Source organism: Phytophthora ramorum (genome assembly GCF_020800215.1).
Source record: "Phytophthora ramorum isolate Pr-102 chromosome Unknown Phyram_PR-102_s0001, whole genome shotgun sequence".
NCBI lineage: Eukaryota > Oomycota > Peronosporomycetes > Peronosporales > Peronosporaceae > Phytophthora > Phytophthora ramorum.
The window spans coordinates 5,664,912-5,687,466 of NW_027150647.1; the positions used below are offsets into that span (position 1 = coordinate 5,664,912).

Below are 22,555 nucleotides of genomic sequence, written 5' to 3' on the forward strand. Positions count from 1 at the left end.
CAGCCACCACGACGCAGTCACATGTTTGACTAGAATACCTCTGCCGTCTGCAAGCTCTGGGTAACGATCCCCCGATCAAATCGTGCTGCTGCCGCCCTGGACTACCGATCGCAGCACTTCAACTGTACAGTAAAGGCTCCGCGAAGCGTGCACGCTCCCTCTGCGCTTCCTGCGTGTGCCGTAGAATTTTTGCCCGAGCTTGGGATTTGATCGCTGCCGCATCTTGTTGCTCCCTTTTTCCTATCCAGCCTCAAATGAATCCCGTGTGGCTGATTGCCATTCGCGTTGATCGCGATGAAAGCCAGGTCGACATCTAGCAGCCGTCGCATGACGCAAAGTATCCTGGCGTCGAGAGGATCTCGTGTCGTCGACAGTCTCCGTTCCACTGCAACCACTGGCTCGCGTCCGGCCTGGCTTCAACGTACATGTACGCTGAGCGTCTTCGGAGCAGGGAAAACGTGGGTTCGCTGCGGTCCAGCTTTGGCAAGTCCTCACATCCAGCGGATGGCCAGCACTGCTGGCAGCAGCGGCAGCTTGTTGGACGGCGGTGAGAAGCAAGGCTCTTGACGTCTTGATTCAAGAGACTGAACGCTGCAGGAAGCTGGCTTGCTGGCTTTTAACATTCGCGGAGGATCGGATGAACGCGCTAACCTTTGATTGAGTCACGTCGCCCTCCATAGTTCGGCAGCAATTAATCATCTCAACCATCTCATCGAGGAGGCGAAGCTCCGATTCTTAATCGTTCTCGAGGTGGCTGGCCCCGCGTTGTGATCGGTACGACAACGACATGATCTCGAACTTATGAGCATGTAGCAGTACTGATCCTACCGGTAGCAGCTCGCGCTTGCAAAGTCGTATTCGCTTGTCAGCAGCGCAGTCTGTACTTCGTCTTCGTAGTGGCCACACAAACCAACGAAATGAACTACATGTAGCAAAGAGTTACGAATGGACATTGATTGAGCTGCTAGCTGTATCTACACACTTCTGTTCGGAAGTAAAACGCGCTTGGCTAGCACTCGGCGCAGTCAAGCAAGCTTACTGCACTCCCTGCTTCTGCGACTGGTTCTCGCTTTGCTGCTCGGTCGAGCCCTGCTTCTGGGACTGGTTACCGTCGTTCTGCTTCTCGGTTGAACCCTGCTTTTCGCCGCCATTCTGCTTGCTGTCGTCCTTCTTGTCTTTCTTGTCGCCGTCCTTCTTCTTATCCTTCTTGTCGCCATCCTTCTTGTCCTTCTTGTCGCCATCCTTCTTGTTGTCCTTCTTGTCGCCATCCTTCTTGCCCTTCTTGTCCTTCTTGTCGCCGTCATCCTTTTTCTTGTCCTTCTTCTCCTTTTTGTCCTTGTCGTCCTTGTTCTTCTTGCCGTCATCCTTCTTGTCTTTTTTGTCCTTCTTCTTCTCGTCCTTCTTCTCCTTCTTCTTGCCGTCGTCCTTGCTCTGCTGCTTGCCGTCATCTTGGCTCTGCTGCTTGCCATCGTCCTGGTTGGTGTTGCCCTGGCTCGGGGTGTTCTGAGACTGGTCGCCCTGCTGGCTGGCGCCACGCAGACCGCCGCCGCCGCCAAGCTGACGCGCGATCTGCACGTCCTCGGCCATGTTGCCGGCCGTCAAACTGAACGCAGCGTTCGTGGGGGCAGCGGTCGAGGCCACGACGACGGCGCAAAGAGCGATGATGTGGGAGATCTTCATGGTGCTTGGGAAATTGGTAGTGGAAACGGTTTCCAATGGGCTGGTGGAGTCACGAGTGCTGTGAGTATGGCGCGGTAAGTTGCAGAATGAGCTTTGCTGCAAGGGACTCTGCCAGTCTGCGTCGTCGCTCCGGTGCGTTCGAACAGCAAACACATCTCAACTTCAATATCTTCCATGCACAACGTAACTCGCGCGTCACCCGCTTGCATGTTTTTCCCGTGTCAAGCAGCAATCTGATGGGGCAACAAGTTGTTGCCATGGAGTGCAATATTCATGCGGATGTGCGCGTCTTCGTTACATACAGGGTTGAAGAGGAGAGAGATGAAGATCAAACCAATGTCTTACTTTGGTGGTGCGTGGTCACATGTACAGTGTATAGGCAGTAGCTTGGATGTTTCGTGACAAAGCTCAATACCTAAGCGTCTTATTACTACGGCGAGGGCTTCCACCTTGGAGCTTGAGCTTGGGTCAGGATGATACAGTTCGTCATTGGTGTAGTGAGCGCGCCCCCCTACGATACGTGGAACTACGAGTGCCTCGGTTGAGCTTCGTGGGCTGCGTTTAGCAGCAAGCTAGAATACTGTAGCTGCATGCAAGCAGCGAGACGCTTCAGCAGAATGCACATCCGAAATGGAATCTTTCGCTTCTGCGGCGTCCCGTGCATGCAACTTGTTTCCAGTCGTAATGCACGTCTCAAAGTTTTGCAAAGTGGAGATTTGACGTCACGCGTTGTATTCTCCCTATGCATGTAATTCCGGTCTGGTGAACAATCCGACAACGCTCGAATATGCCCGTCAATGTCGAAAGAGAAGATGACGAAGCTCGCCACTTCATTCACAGCCTCTAAGATATCCGGTACCGTGCTGTAGCGTCTGCCTGGCCCTACCATTAATACGGTTGACGTGCATCGTCTCGGTGCGCCTCGTTGCTTTGCAAACGCGCGCTCCCTCGCCTTACTAATACAGTAGTCATGCCGGCGTGCTGTGGTGCTACCGCTCACAATTTTTGTGGGGGGGGATCTATTTCGCTTGTCATTGCTAGCTGTAGACTTCTGTATAGCTTGGGGCGTTGAGGTCCGAGATCCCTGGGGGCTTTTAAAGCCCGGAAATTATTTAGCTAGGCCGGGCGATCCGGCTTGGCACGCATGGAAATGGAAGCAAGAGGGCCACTAAGTCCGCTCGCGGCGGTGGAGAACAGGTACACAGGAGGGCCACCAAGTCCTCTGTGCTGCTTTGGTGGTTGAACGGAAACGCGCGGCCCGAAGCGCTGTCGGTGTGAGATCTTGTACGTGAGGGGGCCACCAGGCGGGCTCTCGATAAAGCAACGTCAAGATGAGCACCACAGTCTCGGCGACATCTGCGCAACGTGCATGAAGTGATGGCTTCAGCAACGCTACCAAATAAAAAACGAGAGCTCAGCGAAACCGGACCTCCGGTTCGACACGGCTCAATCATCCGGCCATGAATGCTAACCAAGACGTTTCGCAAATTCCTAGGCTGATAAGGGAAGACAAGAGCTTCGACAATCAACGTACGTCGGTTTATTATTGTATTCTCGGGTTTTGTTTGTCATAAGCACTTTTACCAGGTTCATTGCATTGCGAGTACTCGCGCAAGCACAAACTACTAAGCGGGTTGCCACCGTTTTGCAGAAATACAGCTCCGTGTTTGTGCTTGATGTTTCAAAGGTTCACTGTCGAACTCCGCTACACTAATAAGCGGTTGGAATCATACAGCGGAAACGCAGTGTATAGCGAGCACGTTGATGGAGGTAGACTGAATCATCTTGAAGCTCATTCTCGCTAAGCATCTACGGTTGATGTAACACGTTTGCAAACTCCACTCACGGCTAGTTATTAACCATGAGAAGTAAAACTCACCAGAGTACACTTCTATAAGAAGCAAGTGTCCAGACAGGGAGATATCTAAGCTGCGGCATTCCAGCAGCTCTTAGTACATCTCAAATCAATGCAGCTCATGATCAAAGGTTTGCGTATGGTTCTTCGTTATCCTCGGTGTATATAGTATTAGACTGAAAGGCAGATATCTTCGTAGTATGTAGCTACATCTGGTGTTGGTGGTGTAAGTGGAGTCAGGACCTTCGGCATTACGAGTAGATCTTGTCGGGCACAGTCCTAACGCTGCAGCTCGAATATCGATGAGCCAGCTTGTTTGGCCGAGAGGGTAATTTCCTTGGCGAACTTCGTGCTTGAGCACGAAGTCCTTGGGCCCTCCCACGCACACGATTTCCTCTGCCATGTCGGCGACAGCTTCCTCCGCCGACAACATCTCGACGACCGTGAGTACGGCAGCGGGGGCAAGGCTCTCAGATGTCTTGAGTGTGTGTACTGGATTGGGAACGGGGAGTACTCCTACACATGGTACCCTAATTGGAATCCCAAGCGCTCGCCTCCGAGTTGGCACCTGCAGCTATCAATTTCAAACATTTCAAACAGCACAATGCAATGCAGACGGAGTCACCGAAAATCGACACCACGTTAGATGTAAATAAACTTGTCGGGCAAATGAAAGCAATTCAGCATACCTGCGCTTGTGTCGGGCTAACTTCCTCAATGCTGGGCTTCTTTCTCCGCTTGGTTTTTCGTCATTATCGTCGTCTTCCACGAATCCTACCATCAGCAACAATAGCATTAGCCACTGCCCCCTTCCGATAGCATACTACGTTTCCCTTGTGGACTGAATATCAAAGAGATCAACGGACCAGCACCTTCATCTAAACGTTATTCGTAAAACCACACCCACAACAGTCGACCACCCACTCATTCACGCACATGTATACGCTTATTTGCTTGGTTGGGGCGTTCACGCAGGTGGCGTTGCGCAATTTCCAGCTTTTGATGTGTGTCCGGTCTAGAAGATCTTTGAATGAGCGAGCTGCCGAGCCGCGTACCGAACCGCGCACCCCCTGTAATACATATTTGGCACTTGCCGACATTGCGCATACTCACTTAGATATTGTCAGCGCAGTTTGCCGACAGTGCCCACTGAAACTGCGTGATCTAACAGGTGCTTTTGAAACACGCCTTCGCAGACACTCATTGAATCACCACCCGTCCTTCTTCCCAGAGCTGTTCGAGCCCCTGCTTGATCGAATCAAGGTGCGCCTGGTCCGTGTGAATTTCAAAACTCATTCTCACCATCGTATCAAATGTTGGCAAATGTTTGATCCGCCGGGTACCCCTTATTGTGCGTCAATGAAGTGATCGTGTGGTCCCATTGAGTTCTGGCATCACCAGAACGTGTTCTTCACAAATCATTATTATAGGCGATAGCAAGGAAATATGTGCTTCCGTAGCGTTCGTGGATACTATCCATGACTCGTAAGCTTTTGACAACGTTTCAAGGTACATGCCCCAACGTCGTTTCTGTTCATACTGCTTCGCGGACGAAGATCGGGACGTTTTTTTCTAACATTTTTTTTCATTCAAAGCCTTGCCGTTGATAACGATCAGTGACGCGATCACTCATCACACAAACGGTTGAAAGTGGACTTGATCTGTACACTGGCCACACTGTAGCACACAGTTGTTTCCTTCACATTTGCATCATTTTAGTGTGGTAATGTGAACACGTCACTTGAACATTGTCTCGTAAGCGCACTTGCTTTGGTTGGAGATCGTGACTTGACAAAGCTTACGACTACTTTTGCTGCTGCTCACCTCCGGCCGCTTGCTTCTCTCCACCCTCCTTCTTCTCGCCTTCCTGCGTGCCACTGCCCTGCTTCTCCTCGCCCTCTTGCTTCTCATCACCTCCCTTGTCGTCACCGCTATTTTCCTTCTCGTCAGCGTCGTTCTTGCTGCCCTCCTTGTCATCGCTGTCGTCCTTGCTCCCCTCCTTGCTGCCCTCCTTGTCATCGCTGTCGTCCTTGCTCCCGTCTTTCTCGTCGGTGTCGTTGTGACCCTCCTCCTTCTCGTCGGTGCCGTCCTTGCTCTGCTGCTTGCCGTCGTGACTGGTATTGCCCTGGACCGGGCTCGCGCCACGCACACCGCCGCCGCCGCCAAGCTGACGCCCGACCTGCACGTCCTCGGCCATCTTGCCGGTCGTCAAACCGACCGCAGCGTTCGTGGGGACAGCGATCGAGGCCAAGACGACGGCGCAAAGAGCGATGATGTGGGAGATCTTCATGGTGCTTGGGAAATTGGTAGGGAGCGGCTTGCAATGGACTGCGGTGTTGTGAGTATGGCTCGGCAAATTGCAGAATGAGTTTTGCTATCGACCCGGGCAAGGAGCTCTGCCAGACAGCCTCCCAGGAAGCGGCGTTCCAACAGCACACATCCCAGCTCCAATCTCTTCCTTGCACAACGTGTCAAACAAACAGTAACCTGATGGCGGCGCATGTATCCATAATACTGTAAGCGCTTGCTGCCATGGAGTGCAATCTTGGCGATACAGTACAGGCTTGGAGAGGGAGGTGAAATCAATGTCTAACGTCGGTGGTGCATGGTCACAAGGTGTATGCAGCAGCTTGAACAAAGCGCGGAGATAGGACGGTCGATGCAGTGGTGTTTCAGGTGTTTCAGGAGTTTCCTCTGGAGAGAGCTTGAACTTGCATCAGGCTGATACACTTCGTCATTGGTGCAGTGAGCGCGTGCCGGTAGGAAGGGCTTGTACACGTACCAAGTAGAATCCCTACGATACATGGGGATGGAACTACGACTCTCTCGGTTGAGCTTCATGGATCGCGTTTAGTATCGGTAACGGCAGCTAGCTGCATTGCTCTGCCAACTAGCAGGGAGATGCACAATGCACATCCATTGCAACCTGTTTCCAGCCGTGCTGTACCTACCTACTGTAGAACTCAAAGGCTTGCGTCCCGTTCAAAGTGGGTATTTGACGTTCAGCGTTGTATGGGATTCTCGATCTGTTGAACAATTCAACAAAACCGACGGAGAGGACGACGACTCCGTGCGAGGGCCTCTCCATGTAGCGACTGGTCTTGTGATGGGCATGCATCATCTCGGTGTGCTTCGTTCCCTTGCGAACGTGCGCTTTCCTCGCTTTAGTCGTGACGGTGTGCTGTGGTGCTACATGTACAGGTAGTAGTAGTATTATACGGTATTATTCATAAGAGGGTCACAGCGCTTTCATATACGTATGTGACTAGACACTGGTGCTACTCATACAGGTAGTAGTAGTAACATACGGTATTATTCATAAGAGGGTCACAGCGCTTTCATATACGTATGTGACTAGACACTACCCAGTCTCACCGTCATATCCGAATTTGGCAAATGCTTTGACCACTTTCTAGTTGCGACTTCATCATTACATTTGTTTCGCTTCACAGGCTCAGCTTACGGGGTTGATGTCGAAGCTGTGGGACGACAAACAGTTGAAAGTGGATTTGATCTGTACACTGGCCACACTGTAGCACACAGTTGTTTCCTTCACATTTGCATCATTTTAGTGTGGTAATGTGAACACGTCACTTGAACATTGTCTCGTAAGCGCACTTGCTTTGGTTGGAGATCGTGACTTGAGTGGCCGGACGGGTGGCAGGAACAAAACGATCAGGAGCTTGCGGGGCAACCATTGTCAGCTGTAATATCACAATATGCACTGTGCATCTCCCTGCTAGTTGGCAAGCAATGCAGCTAGCTGCCGTTACCGATACTAAACGCGATCCATGAAGCTCAACCGAGAGAGTCGTAGTTCCATCCCCATGTATCGTAGGGATTCTACTTGGTACGTGTACAAGCCCTTCCTACCGGCACGCGCTCACTGCACCAATGACGAAGTGTATCAGCCTGATGCAAGTTCAAGCTCTCTCCAGAGGAAACTCCTGAAACACCTGAAACACCACTGCATCGACCGTCCTATCTCCGCGCTTTGTTCAAGCTGCTGCATACACCTTGTGACCATGCACCACCGACGTTAGACATTGATTTCACCTCCCTCTCCAAGCCTGTACTGTATCGCCAAGATTGCACTCCATGGCAGCAAGCGCTTACAGTATTATGGATACATGCGCCGCCATCAGGTTACTGTTTGTTTGACACGTTGTGCAAGGAAGAGATTGGAGCTGGGATGTGTGCTGTTGGAACGCCGCTTCCTGGGAGGCTGTCTGGCAGAGCTCCTTGCCCGGGTCGATAGCAAAACTCATTCTGCAATTTGCCGAGCCATACTCACAACACCGCAGTCCATTGCAAGCCGCTCCCTACCAATTTCCCAAGCACCATGAAGATCTCCCACATCATCGCTCTTTGCGCCGTCGTCTTGGCCTCGATCGCTGTCCCCACGAACGCTGCGGTCGGTTTGACGACCGGCAAGATGGCCGAGGACGTGCAGGTCGGGCGTCAGCTTGGCGGCGGCGGCGGTGTGCGTGGCGCGAGCCCGGTCCAGGGCAATACCAGTCACGACGGCAAGCAGCAGAGCAAGGACGGCACCGACGAGAAGGAGGAGGGTCACAACGACACCGACGAGAAAGACGGGAGCAAGGACGACAGCGATGACAAGGAGGGCAGCAAGGAGGGGAGCAAGGACGACAGCGATGACAAGGAGGGCAGCAAGAACGACGCTGACGAGAAGGAAAATAGCGGTGACGACAAGGGAGGTGATGAGAAGCAAGAGGGCGAGGAGAAGCAGGGCAGTGGCACGCAGGAAGGCGAGAAGAAGGAGGGTGGAGAGAAGCAAGCGGCCGGAGGTGAGCAGCAGCAAAAGTAGTCGTAAGCTTTGTCAAGTCACGATCTCCAACCAAAGCAAGTGCGCTTACGAGACAATGTTCAAGTGACGTGTTCACATTACCACACTAAAATGATGCAAATGTGAAGGAAACAACTGTGTGCTACAGTGTGGCCAGTGTACAGATCAAATCCACTTTCAACTGTTTGTCGTCCCACAGCTTCGACATCAACCCCGTAAGCTGAGCCTGTGAAGCGAAACAAATGTAATGATGAAGTCGCAACTAGAAAGTGGTCAAACATTTGCCAAATTCGGATATGACGGTGAAACTGGGTTGAGGTTTCGGGTTCAGCTGTGCCGAACCATGCGCCGGAGCTTCAGCTAGCGATAATAACTACTATTATAACATTAGTGCTGTAACTACTGTAAACCAGGTACTATAACCGTAAGGCGAAAGAAGGCGAACGTTCAGTGTGGGTGATCAAATTTGGGTCTGTCACAATGCATTGAAGTACTTCCTTATAGGAAGTTTTTCTTTATAGGAAGTTTTTGCTCGACTGGATCGTCGTACAGACTGTTCAATGATATTTTAATATTAAAATACTACCAATGATACTGCACACATTTGCTTCCTTCACATTTGCATGCTTTAGTCTAATGCGATCACGTCGTCTCGTGAGCCCACTTGGCTTGGCTGGAGATGCTGAATTGACAAAAACTACAACTGTTTTTGTTCCTGAGTCTGCTCTTCACCTCCAGACCCTTGCTTCTCTCCACCCACCTTCTTCTCGCCCTCCTGCGTATCACCACCCTGCTTCTCCTCGCCCTCTTGCTTTTCGGCACCGCTCTGCTTCTCATCGCCCCCCTTGTCGTCACCGCTACTTTCTGTCTCATCAGTATTGTTCTTGCTACCCTCCTTCTCGTCGGTGTCGTTCTGGCCCTCCTTCTTGTCGTCACCGCTATTTTCCTTCTCGTCAGTGTCGTTCTGGCCCTCCTCCTTTTGGTCAGTCTCGTTCTTGCTCCCGTCTTTCTCGTCGGTGTCGTTCTGGCCCTCCTCCTTCTTGTCGTCACCGCTATTTTCCTTCTCGTCAGTGTCGTTCTGGCCCTCCTCCTTTTGGTCAGTCTCGTTCTTGCTCCCATCTTTCTCGTCGGTGTCGTTCTTGCTCTCCTCCTTTTGGTCAGTCTCGTTCTGGCCCTCCTCCTTCTCGTCGGTGTCATTTTTACTCTCCTCCTTCTCGTCGGTGTCGTTCTTTCCCTCCTTCTCGCCAGTGTCATCCGTTTGGTCTTCTTGGTCTTCTGGGTCTTCTTGGTCTCCCTGGTCCTTCTCGTTCTTTCCACCCTTGCCGTCCTTGTCCTCTTTGTCTTTGTCACCCTTGCCACTCTTGTCCTCCTTGTCATCTTTGCCTTCCTTGTCGCTCTTGCCCTCCTTGTCCTCCTTGTCCTCCTTGTCACCCTTGTCCTCCTTGTCACCCTTGTCCTCCTTGTCACCCTTGTCCTCTTTGTCCTCTTTGTCACCCTTGCCACTCTTGTCGTCTTTGCCTTCCTTGTCGCTCTTGTCCTCCTTGTCGCTCTTGACTTCCTTGTCCTCCTTACCACTCTTGTCACCCTTGTCCTCCTTGTCACCGCTTTGGCCGACATCCTCCATGTCACCCGTGCTGCTGCTTTCTTGAGTTTGGCTGGAGCCGCTCTGCACCGGAGAGTTCTGCGTCTGCTCCTCAGTCGAGCCACGAAGACTGCCAGCTCCAAGCCGACGGCCAACCTGCAGCTCACTCACCACGTGGCTGCTAGTCACTTCACTCACCAAGCTCAACGTTGCGGTGGCTGGGACGGCAGTCGCAGCGATGACAGCCGCGGCTAGCGCGATGACGTGGGAAATCTTCATGGGTACTTGAAAAGTTGGGTCTTGGAAGGAGCGCTTTGTGTTGCTCTCAGTAAATTGCAGAATGAACTCCACTTCGGCAGAACTTCTAGCAGATCACATCTCGAATCTGACAGCGTGCACTCTCCTGGAGCTTCAAATGCCAGATTAATTTCTCGATTCGACACTTTAGGTTTTCCACTTTTTACATGTTAATCGCGTGCTCCATTACTTACAGACTTCAAATCAATCTTACCCTACAGTCTGCGGCTCAAGCGTCCGTTCAATGCCGAAGATGCTATCATGAAGATCGCAGTGCGTGTGTTTCCTCCCAAGCATCCCTCGACAGATTCACAACTCCCCGATGGCAACGGGCGTCTGAGAATTTCAGTCAATTTCACCTAGGTCATCACCGCGTGCTGCGGTGCAGGAAAAAGCTGGCCATTCGACAGTCCTTGTCCTCGCAATCCTTGACAGTGACTTGGATTGTCCCTAGAACACGCGACTCTTGGCCCGCAACAGCCACCGAGAACGTGAAGGCATCCGTTCCTCGAAAACCTGCCTGCGGGACGTACTTGACGACTCGATCGCCAACCACACGCAGCAACTTGAGCGCCTGGTCACCCTCGAGTCCCACGTAAAAGTACGGGTCCAACTTGATAGCTGCCAGGCACTCGGCATCACACACTAGAGACGGAAGACGAAGCTGACGCTCGCTGGGGTCACGCAGAACTGGCAAGCCTCCGTACTGCTCGTAGCCCAGTACAAACTCCTTTAACTCGCGGTCCCGAGTGAGCGTAGGTAGATCCATGTAGTTGTTCGGAGAGTATCGGCGGAGATACGTGTCCGCCTCCATGGAGTCCATGAGGCCGTTGCCATCCACGTCGACGTGATCGCGTTCAGTCTCGTTCAGTGCGATGTACAGCGTCCCATGTCTCGGAAGCGCGTGGAGCTGAGCCTGAAAGTCCATGAAGTACGACAGCGTTTCTCCTGCTTGGTTTGTGATGTGCAGTGCCCAATCCGAGATGCCTCCGGCAGTGGCATTTGAGCTCTCCTGCGTACTTCCGTTGATAGCCATGTCTGCAATCGCCAGAGTCCAAGCACCTTCGCTAGGCATCCCACCGAAGGCATACCGGAAGGGTTCTTCCGGCGACCAAGACTTGCCTCCTGGGTGATACGCCGTTCGAACGGGAGTGCCTCCAGAGTATTGCGATAGTCCATAGTTCTGCTCTGCGAACACTTCGACTTCGGCGATTGACAGAACCCCGCGCGGCATCTCCGCAACGAGTCGCACGTACTGAGCTTTGGTGCCGAGCGGAGGAGCCACGGAGATGACGCTGCGATTGGCGTGACGTGAGTCGACACGGTACGCGAAAATGGAGCGGTTGTACGCATCTGCGAAGCTCTCGACGTCCATTACGGCCGGACCGTCAAAGAGCAGAACCCAGAACGGGAACATGGCCTGCTCAGGAGCTCGAATTGCTGTGGTGGCAGTCGCCTTCGTTGCCCCCTCCTCCCGATACACGACGGGGTCGCTATCGTCGTCGATCGACAGTGGCGCCGTGAGTTTGAGGACACCTGTGCCACCGCACACGTTGTTCTCGCCTACAGATAAAACCGCTGCATTGTCAGTCCGCGGGCTGTCGAGGAATGTAATGTGCCATGTGAAAGCTCCGTTGCGAGATAATGCGACGTCCCGGGGCTCGCGCGTTACGTACACGCGTGGCACGAAAGGGCCTAACGCCGAAAGCTTCGACTGAATCGACTCCTCCAGTCCGACGCCGGGTGTTGTGACTTGCTTGTTTTCGTCTGCAGTCATGGACACTGCGTTGTAACTAATAGGCTCCGTTGCGAGTCTTTGCTTGCCGTTTGGTGTCGTGAAGATCAAGGTAAAGTCTCCCGTCACAGGGGAAGTGCCGTCACTCGAGTCCACGTACAAGGTCAAGACGGTTGCTTGGACACTTGGATGGGGTTCCGCGACCCATATACGAATCGTGCCGATAGTGGAGGCGTCTACGAGTCGCAGCTCCCACCACGAAGACTCATTGACTGTGCTTGCAGGTAATGTCCGAGCCACCGTTTGGGTTGACACAGCCACGCCTCGAATTTTACCGTCGATAGCATTTAACGCCTCACAGGTGCCGCTTGTCGAGCTTTGCAAGGCGGCGGCGCCGCCATTAAGAGCCAAGTTGTTGACACCGTCGAAGTCTCTGAAGCTGTAGTCCCAGCCAACGCCACTAGTTGGATTGCGCGCCTCAGCGGCAAGCTGTGCGCGGTTGGTCAACACGGCAGGAGCGTCTGGCACGCCAAAGGCATCTCGTACTGCACAGCAAGCATCAAAAAGGATACTTTGACGATAGCCATGGAAGACCCGAGCGCGTAGATCTTGTGCTCTGGGGTGATACAGCCCGCGCAGCACCACCCGCACGTCTTGTACGAGCTGAAACTTGGACGAAAGACCGGCCATCCTGGTCCGAAGAAGGCTCACGTCCTCCAAGTCGATCGGTATTAGCCTCAGGTCGGCATCTATGGTTGCACGCGCTGCGAGTCGGGAGATTCGGCCGCCATTGAGCTCTACCGCTGCGTGTGCGTCGTAGGAGAAGTCCTCCAGCTCCGTGTCATCGCTTCTCACCATAAAGAGGAACACCGACTGCGTCTGTGAACTTCGCGAGGCGTCGAACGTGGCAACACGCGATGAATTCTGGATCGACAGACTCGGTAGTCCGCCTGTTGTGTCCACTTTGACCGGCGTAGACCATTCCACCACGACATCGACACTCTCGCCAGTGATATACGTCCCAGGACGTTTGTTAGTGAACACGTGTGCGACTTGCGGTCGGTCCGTGTTGATACGAAGAGCGTGAGCGTAGCTCAGACTTCGGTACAGGTCGTCTGCGGCGTCCAGACTCTGCTGACTGGTTGCAGGAGCACCCCGGAAACACCCGAGCAAGTACGGCGCGACCAACGTCACATGGTAACGGTACGTGCCATCGTCGCCCACGCGTCCATTGCAGGCGTCCAAGTCAGTTGGCATTTGACCGTTTTCGGCGTACGGACCGTAGAGAGGAAACCCGTCGAACGCGAATCCTATCAGAGGCGATGGCTGGCCAACGCGATCGCCAAGTTTGTGAAGCAGACAGTCTGGAGACGCATAATATCTGTACTCACCCCCAGCATCCACAAGGCCGTTGCATTTGTCTAGCAGCACGTACGCCCGATTCTTGCTATTGAGCACATTGCCGCTGTACACGACCGAGTCGGCCGCGAAAAAGGGCACCCCGTTTACCATGACGCCGATCGCTGTATCGAGAGGTAGCGACGTCCTGGTTGCGCTGATCTCTGGGCGTCGCGGGAACTGAAAGACGTAGTTTTGTTCGTGGACTGTGTACCGATTGTAAACGTTTGGAAAAGGTCCAAAGCTGCCAGCAAGAGGCACACCCGTGCTGCGGACAATCACGGTTGTTGACGTGTACACCACCGACACGGCATCGGGGTTGAGCCACGCTGCAGAGTGGAAAGTATTGGGGTTTTCATCGATCACAAAGCTTTCGAACCGACTCAGCTCCGATAGTGAGAGACCTTCCACTGCTGAAATGTCAGCCGGGTAGCGGAAGACAGCCAGCTTGGACTGTGAGGTCGACGTCGCGTCGATTGCTTTCAGACAAGGCATGAATGGTACAGCTGAGGTTTCCGGAGGCACGAGATGGTAGCCATATTGGCCATTGAGCCGTGTGCGACCATGACACTCGTCCAAGTCACCTGGCAGCTCTCCGATTTCATTGTAGTAGCCATAGACAGGGTATCCATCCAGTGCATACGCGACGACTACAGAAGGAGGTTGAGATGCAGCAGCGGACACGCTGATCACAGGATCTCGTGGTTCATGGATGGCTTTCAGGTAGCATCTCGGGAGTTCCACGTAGAAATAGTGACCTTCTGCGTCGATAGCTCCTCCACACTCGTCGGTAGCACGAGCGCTTTGGTTGTTGTTCTTGAACAACACACCGTTGAGAAACACGCCAGCGAACCCGTCAGCAGCCTCTCGCGAGAGATTCAGAGGCCGACTTTGCTGGGTCGGGAACCGCTGAAGCTCGATGAAATACTTCTGCTCGACGATTTTCTCGCGTAGTTTGGTATCGTGACTTGGGACGCCGTTGCTGTAAAGGTTGATACTTCCTCGCTGGTGGGAAATGCTAAACTCGTTTTCAAGCGGCGCAATCAGCGTTAAATCGGCCTTGGCGATGCCAGTCGTGGGTTCTACTTGTGCTACGTAGATAACGCCGGCAGAGGACGAGGCAAAGCGTACCTCTGCCCACTCGTTCACTTCCGGCAGGTGCAAAATGGCGTCAGTCACGGGGTTCGTAGCTGTGCGCTTGATACTGCTGCCGATATCACCTAGTTGCAAGGCGTTTCTTGTACTGGAACAGATCACGAGTTTCTCCCATTTGCGTACCGTTGAGGTGCTTCGCTCTGCGAGTGGGCAGCGTGTGTACTCCAATCGATCAACGCGATCTCCGACTTGAACTTGGTATTCAAACAGCAACACGGAAGTACCCGACCCAGACGCGTATATCGCTTTCTTAGCAGCCTCTGGGGAATCGGGATTACCCGTTTCAAGACGTAGTGTAGGATTCGGTCCTGTCACCGTCACAGGCGCGGAGAACGTCACTGAAAGGGTGATCGTATCCCCTGCTGTATAGATGCCATCAGCCATTGGACTCCCCACGCCTAACACTCGAGGTGGCTCCAAGGTGTCGAGGTGAATATCTCGATTATTGCTCAGACTTCCAGTCGCTCCAGGCACAGGGAGACGCAGTGCCGCGAATCGAAATTGCTTCTGCTCAGCTCCTACTGCAGTCAGTTGTGCACTTTGAGAACTCATCGAGAGCGCGTCGATTCCTGTGTATTCCAACGGCAGCGCCATGTCACCTACTCGAACAGTGTACACAAAGCTCAAGACATTGGTTCCAGAACCTCCAGTGTACGTTGCCAAAGGCTCAGCAGCACTACTGAGAAGTGCGTCCACGGCTGCATTCGACGCAATCGCCAGTTTCAAGCGTGGAGTAGCTCCGACTGGAACAAGAACGGGTTCGGAAAAGGCAATGGCAATATCAATCGATTGGCCGGTGCTGTAGACTCCGTTGGCCAACCCGGACGAGACAGACGTAACTCGTGGTGATAGTGCATCGATTCGTAGCATAGATGCGAAGCTCAAACTACCCAATGCTCCAGGTAGTGGAAGGGTATTCGTAGCTTGTAGCGTCGGCACTGCAGTAGACTGAAGAATGGAGCACTGCAGACTGCCAGCTGCAGCATAGTCCAGTCGTGCAGAGTGATCGCCGGACTCCACCGTGTACACAAACTCTAGTATGGAAGTGGTAGACCCGCCAACATAAATCGCGCGTCGGAGGTCAACGTCTCCGATGGAAAGCGTAAGAATACACGATGGAGACGCCGCGACACTGACGAAAACCGGGAACGTGAAGCGTACTCGAAGCCGGAGTTTATCGTAGAGTCCGTACGTGCCATCGCGACTGCTGCTGTAGACGTTTACTACCGCTGGAGGCGTTGAAACCACATCAATCGCTGACGAATCCGATAAACTTCCAGGTTTTCCAGGAACCGGCAGCTCCAGGTTAGCTGTCGTGGTTGGCGTAGTGGACAAGGCGAAGATTGAGCCGGTGAGCGCCGTCTTGCTGGCATATTCCAGTTGCGACGTGGAATCTCCGTTCCCAATTTGAATAGTAAACACGAAAGTGGTAGTTTTGTTGCCCGAGGCATACGCTGCTGCTCGGGTTCGGCCATCGAATTGAAGCAGCAGCGATGGTGCAGGCACCACCGGGGGATCTCGCAACACAACTGTTCGTGAGAATTCCACGGCGAGATGTAAGGTATCACCCACTCCATAGTTGTCGTTGGTGTCTTTGCTGTAGACACGCTGCACAATTGGTGGCGTCGAGGTGATTTTGATCTGGTAGTTTGCCGAGAGACTGCCCGGCTTGGTTGCTGCAGCGAGACGGAGAGGTACGTAAATCCCTTTGGAGTCCGAGATCACCCCTCCATTCAGCGCTAGCCCGCTTGGAGACGCAGCTTCGAGTACCGAACAGCTATCACCCGTAGCCACGATATACTCGAACTGCAGTCGCGATGTCCCAGTTCCCCCAATATACGTAGCGTACGCAGCTGTGTTTGCGTTTAGCTGAAGGCGCGGAGATCCTTGAACGACGGTGGAACCTGTGAAGACGACAGAGAGTACGATTCGCTGGCCAGGCGAGTACACGCCATTCGGGACATCCGCCTGAAGTTCTATGACTCGAAAGCCATCGGTGCGGACGAAAATCTTGCGATTATTCCCAACGAGACTGAGGACGGCATCGGCACGCACGGCAACTCCTGGTACTGGCAGCATGATATTTGCTCCCAGCATCGGGTTTGAAGAGCGGCCAAGAATCTGCGCTTGGTCCTGCAAAAGCTCCTTACCACCAAGAAGCGGGCGGAGAATGAGCGAGTTTTCGTCCAAGATGTCCAGTGCCTCATTACCCGAGTTGTCTCCTGCTTTCGGGAAGTACGAGAACCGAAGGGTGTTCGTGTCGGACCCGTCAATATACACTGCTGTGCGCTGGTATTCTGAAGGAACATTGAGAATGAGCTCGGGGGTGCCGATCACCACTACGCGCCGAGAGAAAAGCAGCAACACGTCGATCTGTTCGCCAACATCGTACGTCCCATCAACTGCAGTCGAGCGAATGTCAATGACAGCAGGAGCTATTGAATTCACCACGAGGTTCTTGCTGGCAGACAAAGAGCCCTTCAAACCGGGAGCGGATAAAGCCGTCACCGCTGTGGTATACGGTTGTGTGGATGCTCGCTTGATCTCTGCGTGCTCCGCGAGTAGCAAGGACATCACGAAGTAGACCTGGTTGTCTCCAACACGATCGTCAACGACATCAAGGTCGGCGCTGGCATCTCCGATACTGACGTCATACTGGAAAGTGAGTTTTACGGTGTTGTTCCCCGACGCCAGGAAAGCTCGAGCGGGTGTGTCGCCCGTCGCCAACAGGAGCACAGGAAATCCAAAGACCACGACAGGCAGAGAGAAAATAACGTCAAGTAGAATCGAATCCCCCGGGTAGTACGTGCCATCAGGTGTTGACGAAGTTACTTGGACGACACTTGGTTGTGTCGGTTTGATTGCAATCGTGCGGGCTCCACTAAGCGAGTTGCTAGTCTTCGGTGGAGGAAGCGTTAGGATGGCGTCTGTGGTCGGACGCGTTGCATTCCGCTTGATAGCCCAGCCGCCTCCGTTTAGTACCAACGCAGTGGCGTCCATGTAGTCGAGCTTCTCACAATAATCTTGTTGGCCTGCTGTGTACTCGAAAGTCAGGACGTCGGAGCCTGAACCTCCGACGTAAGTAGCAACTCCTTGAGAGCTCGTCAGCAAGTGCAGTTCGTCGCTTCGGAGTGCCAGCGTCGGAGGACTTGAGGCATCCCCTTCGACTACAGCCACTGGATAAGTGAAGATGACCTGGATTTGAAGCAGCTCTCCCACTCCGTACTCCCCCGACGGATTCTTGGCTGTCACACTAGACACAGTGGGGGCTGTGGTGTCGATAGCCAACTTGTTATTGAAACTCAAACTGAGCAAATTCGAGGCGTCCGGGAAGAGCGTGAAATCTGGATCCTGACCAAAGACGTCGCGGATAACGGCCCCATTGAGCTTCATCGCGTCAGTTCCGAAGATTTCTAGCTTCGGCGAAGACTCTCCAGTCTGGACAATGTAAGTGAACGACAGCACGGTGGTCGTTAACCCGCTTTTGTCGATGCACGCGGCAAAGCCAAGGGGGTTGGACTGGGTGGACAGCATCAAGATGGGAGCCCCCGCTACACTCTCGCCGTAGTTTCTGGAGGTTGTTCCGGGAGTTCTCGGCATGGCCGAATAATGCCGAAAGCGCAACTTTATGGAGTACCCATCGTACTCAGTCCACAAAAGCCCGACCTGAGGCTTCGCATCGGAAGAAGTGGAACAAACAAGAGTCGAGTCGATCGCATCGCGTTTCGGATTGTGGTTCAAATTGCTTTGGTTCGTCGCAAGAGCCCAGCCGGTGTAAACGTTGGCATCAATCGGTAGCGTAGCCAACTTTACAACATAAGCGCCATCGGATGCAGTGCTCCCCTCCAAATCCAGCCACGACGAGTAAATATTGTCTCCACAGGTTACAAATTGCTGTTTGATCGCGTTGGGGTTCACCTGGTCGAGTGTTGTGCTCCCTTCTGCTGCATTGATCGTTTGTGGGATGCTACCGGTGACGGAGGCCTCCCAGTCCAAGTCTAGCACTTGACCCGTGATGATTTCCGAAACGTTGCTGGTTGCAGTGTCTCGATACCATGAAATCACCAACGCCATGTCCTCGATCCCTTTTCTTCGGACGGCAAACTGGGGACTGTGTGCTGATAGGAAACTGTAGGCAGGATACGTCGACGGTAGCGCTTCCAGGTACGTCCACGTTGAGAAATCTCGCGTTTGGATGTTTCTCCTGGCGATCACAATCTCATAAGCTCCATCCGCGTTCATCTCCGCCCATGAAACATACATCCTACCACGATAAACCACTGCTGCGGGATCATCTGCATCCATCAGAGCGTTCTTGTTGAGGCCCGAGTTTAACTGGTTGCCATCATGGAATATCCAGAGGGGGGCATCCGTATCGTAGTTCAGAATCGCCACACGAATCTGACCAACCAAGTCTGTGGTCCCAGCTGGAAGCGCGTTCTCTCTCCACACTACGACAAGCTCCAGATTGTAAACGAGAAGCGCTGGATCGCTCGCTTTCATTGCCATGTTTTTGTTGATGCCCATGTTGGGTAGTAAAGTCCACGGGTTGATCGAAGCCAGGCCTTCGAACAGAGCGCAGAAGAGCAAACCGCCTTCATCCCAGGCAGCGTACAGCTTCTGCTGCCACACTGTCACCGCAACCTTTTCAATTAAACTGTTTGGCACACGATTTATAGGAGACACAGATGCAGTCGTCACGACATCGAGCGTGCTGCCGGAAAATACGCGGAGGTAGAGGTAACTTTTCATTGGTGCTGTCAGTGTATCCCGTTCAGTCCACATGATGTAAATGTTGCCTTTGAATTCCACGGCAGTCGGGTATTGTGCGTGCCAGTCTTGATTTCGGTTGAGGCCAGACAAGAGCACAATTGGTTTCGAGAAGGTTACTTTGATCTCGATGAGCTCTCCAGCGCCATAGACGCCGTCGTCGTGGGTCGCAGCCAACTTTACGGTCGCCGGCACAGAATACGCGTCGATTTTTAAGACCGCACTACCTGACGCCACTAGCGTTAGTCTTGGAAGAACTGTCGCCGCTTGAGCCGCCATCGTCGAGGATACGCCGTAGATTTTGGCCTCACTAAGGACGGCGAGGCTTGCGAATGCCAAGTTGTCACTGTAGTCTTCGGCCTCGATGTGGTACTTGAAAGCAACGTGAGTAGGTTGCGGCTGGCCTACAAATTTCGCAAATCGGTTCGGGATGAGAACGCCGGACGGTCGCAAGGAGCCCGTCACCAACTCAATGGTTGGAGTACCAACCACCGAGACCGGACGAGAAAACACAAGATGAAACAGGATTTCTCCCGGAGACACTGATACCGGGCTCGCTACGGACGGAAAGCCAACGCCATAGGTTCCAGCGGCCGAGTCTGACACAATATCGACGATACTTGCTGGTGCTCCATCGATTTTGAGCGTTTTTGCCTGGCCAAGACTTTGAGGTCCGGTCGAGACAGGCAACGCCACACTAGCAACGATTGTAGGCGACCCAGCTCGACGCATGATAGAAGCTGCGCCGCCGGCAAGAGCGATGTTGGCGCTGACCACGTTGAGTACTGCGGCCGTTTCCCCCGCTCCGACAGTGTAGTGAAATACGACCTGGGTATCTGTGCTTCTAGAAACAAGAGCTTCTTGTGCGGCCCACGAAGGCTGAAGAGGATCACACATGTCGGATACGACCAGTTCAATAGCAGAAGGAACGTCGACGACCTTACTGGAGTCAAACACAACCTCGAAGCGATTTCCATTCTTCTCCTTGGTCATTGTGACGGATACAATTCCCATGCGAGCGATCGCTTCAATCTCAAGGAGCCGCGATTTCAACGACGTCGCGGCAGTACTTGCAGCGTCGTTAAAGTCAATGCATCCGGACGTTTTGCCGTCATAAACGATGGTGAATTGTCCTGATGTGATGGGGTCGACAGCATTTACCCCGATGTCAAGCAGCTGACGGTACCCAGCATAGGTGAAAGTCGCTGTTCCGCCCGAGTTGAGCGTGAGAGAAGGAGAGCCTATCACAGACACGTCAGCCGAGTACGTTACGATGATGTCCACGATATCACCCGCGCCATAGCCAACCCCGCCTGCTACGGTATCTGGCCGACTAGAAGAAACTTTCACTATTTGAGGTTGCGTAGTATCGACAACCAGCGCATTATTCCCCGCAAGGCTGGCAGTACCAGCCGGATCCGGGAGGGTGATATCGGCATCAACTCCGGAACCAGAACACAAGGCACAGCGTATGCGCGAGATCGGAACTGTAAATGTTCGCAGAGCACTCACCGATGCGTAGTTCAGATCCGATGACGCGTCTCCTGTTTGCACTTGGTAGTAAAATCGCAGGACCTTCGTACCGCTCCCCGAAACGTAAAAAGCTTCGCCTTTCGAGTTGAGTTCCAGGATCGGTTTCCCTTGGATGATGACTGTATCCGAAAATTCCACCAGCACAATGATCGCGTCTCCGGCAGTGTACGTATCACCAAGCGTCGAAGAGTATACTCGAGAAACTACAGGGATTGTATCCCCCCGTACGACTGACATGGTAATTGTTCGGTCTTCCGACCAAAGCGCGAGTGGTGGGGGAGGAAGCGTCAGCGATGCAGCTAGCGTTGGATTCATGGACGACCGAAGGATGGTTCCTGTCAACGATGCCGTACTCTTGTAAGTGAGCGAAGTAGCTTCATCGCTCGACTGGACAAGATACCGGAACGAAATGGCTTCGGACGCAGCTCGAGAAGCACGAAAGTCGGCATTTGACTTCACGGAAAGCCCGGTACAGGCCACAGAGACGCCGCTTCCATTGTCGCAAGTGAACGCAGCGCACCCAGCATCCTGAAGTGCAAGCAGTGGTTTCTTCGCGTCGTCTGAGCTCTCAAAACGCACGTAGTACTTCGCTCCGTACACAAAAGCAGAAGGATCTTTGACAACTTGTACAGGAATGACGCGGTTGCTCTCAAGGTTCCGGAATAGCGCCTCCATTGAGCTTGTTGGCCCCTTCGACCTCACATTCCATGCTATGCATCCACTCTTGACGTCTCCGAGCTGAACTTTGATTTCTCCCGTCAAAATCTTCAAGTTTGCGCTGATATCGATCGTCTGTGTGGCTCCATAGACGGCTGGACAGCTCGACGAACTTGCAGGGACCAAGTCAAGCATGTCACCACTGTTTCGAAACTCAATGGCGTAGCGATAGCCATTGCGTAGCGTGCGTCTAGATACCGAACGAATCCCAATCGTATTGATGACGGTGAGTGCACTCAATTTGGACTGTATTTCCTGCGCGCCATCTTCGTCTTTTGGGAGAAGTTGGATGCAATCTGTAGTCAAGACTGTCCCCACGCCGACACCAGTGCTGAAGTCGCCGTAGGATAGACGAAAGCCACCTCCGAGCACTGGACTCGCCATATTGACACCAACGTCGAACTCCTGCAAGGCACTTCGTGTTGTGTACGACGCGTCTCGAGTTACGGCCCCTGTGTCAATCGTTAGCGTGGGGGTCCCTGTCTGAATAACGACTGGGAACGAATAGCGAACAAGGACATCAACCACACCTGCAGCAGTCCGGATGTCCGAGTTCTGATTCGGCTGCACGAGGCCAACATCGCACGGAAATCGAGTAGGAGCTGAGCACGTGAACTGCTCACACGTCGTATCGGGGATGGATTTGACCTGGAGGGGCTGCAAGCCCATAGACGGAAAGGAAAACGTGATCGTATAGCGGTATCCATCGTGAAAAGCGGCAGTATCCTGGGTGACCAAGACGTTGAGGGCCAAACCCGGAATCGACTCCAACGCAGCTTTAATTGAGTCTGTTCCTGTTGCAGGTGCGTCCCACCTGATGCATGTTGTCTCCATCGCGTCGCCGTAGAGGAGTTTGTACTCGCCCAGTAAGATACTCGCAACATTGAATACGTCAATGGTTTGAACGGTGTTGACGGAGGTGATGGAGGAATAAACGTCTCCCGAAAGTGAGACGTTTTCCACGATTGGTTTGGATGTTTCAACACGAATCGAGTGGCTAAAGTCCAGTGACCCGGGCGTGTTCAA

The 22,555-nt window shown here is 53.2% G+C and overlaps 3 protein-coding genes across 3 annotated transcripts; all 3 read right to left on the bottom strand.

Moving 5' to 3' along the window:
- Positions 1–1,035: 1,035 nt before the first annotated feature.
- Positions 1,036–1,587, bottom strand: KRP23_1494 (uncharacterized protein; the record flags this gene model as incomplete). The annotated part of the gene is made up of 1 exon (XM_067885736.1): positions 1,036–1,587. The coding sequence occupies one exon, from the start codon at positions 1,585–1,587 to the stop codon at positions 1,036–1,038; it is 552 nt and encodes a 183-aa protein (XP_067752069.1).
- Positions 1,588–9,039: 7,452 nt separating this feature from the next.
- KRP23_1495 (uncharacterized protein) lies at positions 9,040–9,966 on the bottom strand (the record flags this gene model as incomplete). Its single annotated transcript, XM_067885747.1, has 1 exon — positions 9,040–9,966. The coding sequence occupies one exon, from the start codon at positions 9,964–9,966 to the stop codon at positions 9,040–9,042; it is 927 nt and encodes a 308-aa protein (XP_067752070.1).
- A 622-nt stretch (positions 9,967–10,588) lies between these two features.
- On the bottom strand, positions 10,589–22,363 carry KRP23_1496 (uncharacterized protein; the record flags this gene model as incomplete). The annotated part of the gene is made up of 1 exon (XM_067885758.1): positions 10,589–22,363. The coding sequence occupies one exon, from the start codon at positions 22,361–22,363 to the stop codon at positions 10,589–10,591; it is 11,775 nt and encodes a 3,924-aa protein (XP_067752071.1).
- Positions 22,364–22,555: the final 192 nt, after the last annotated feature.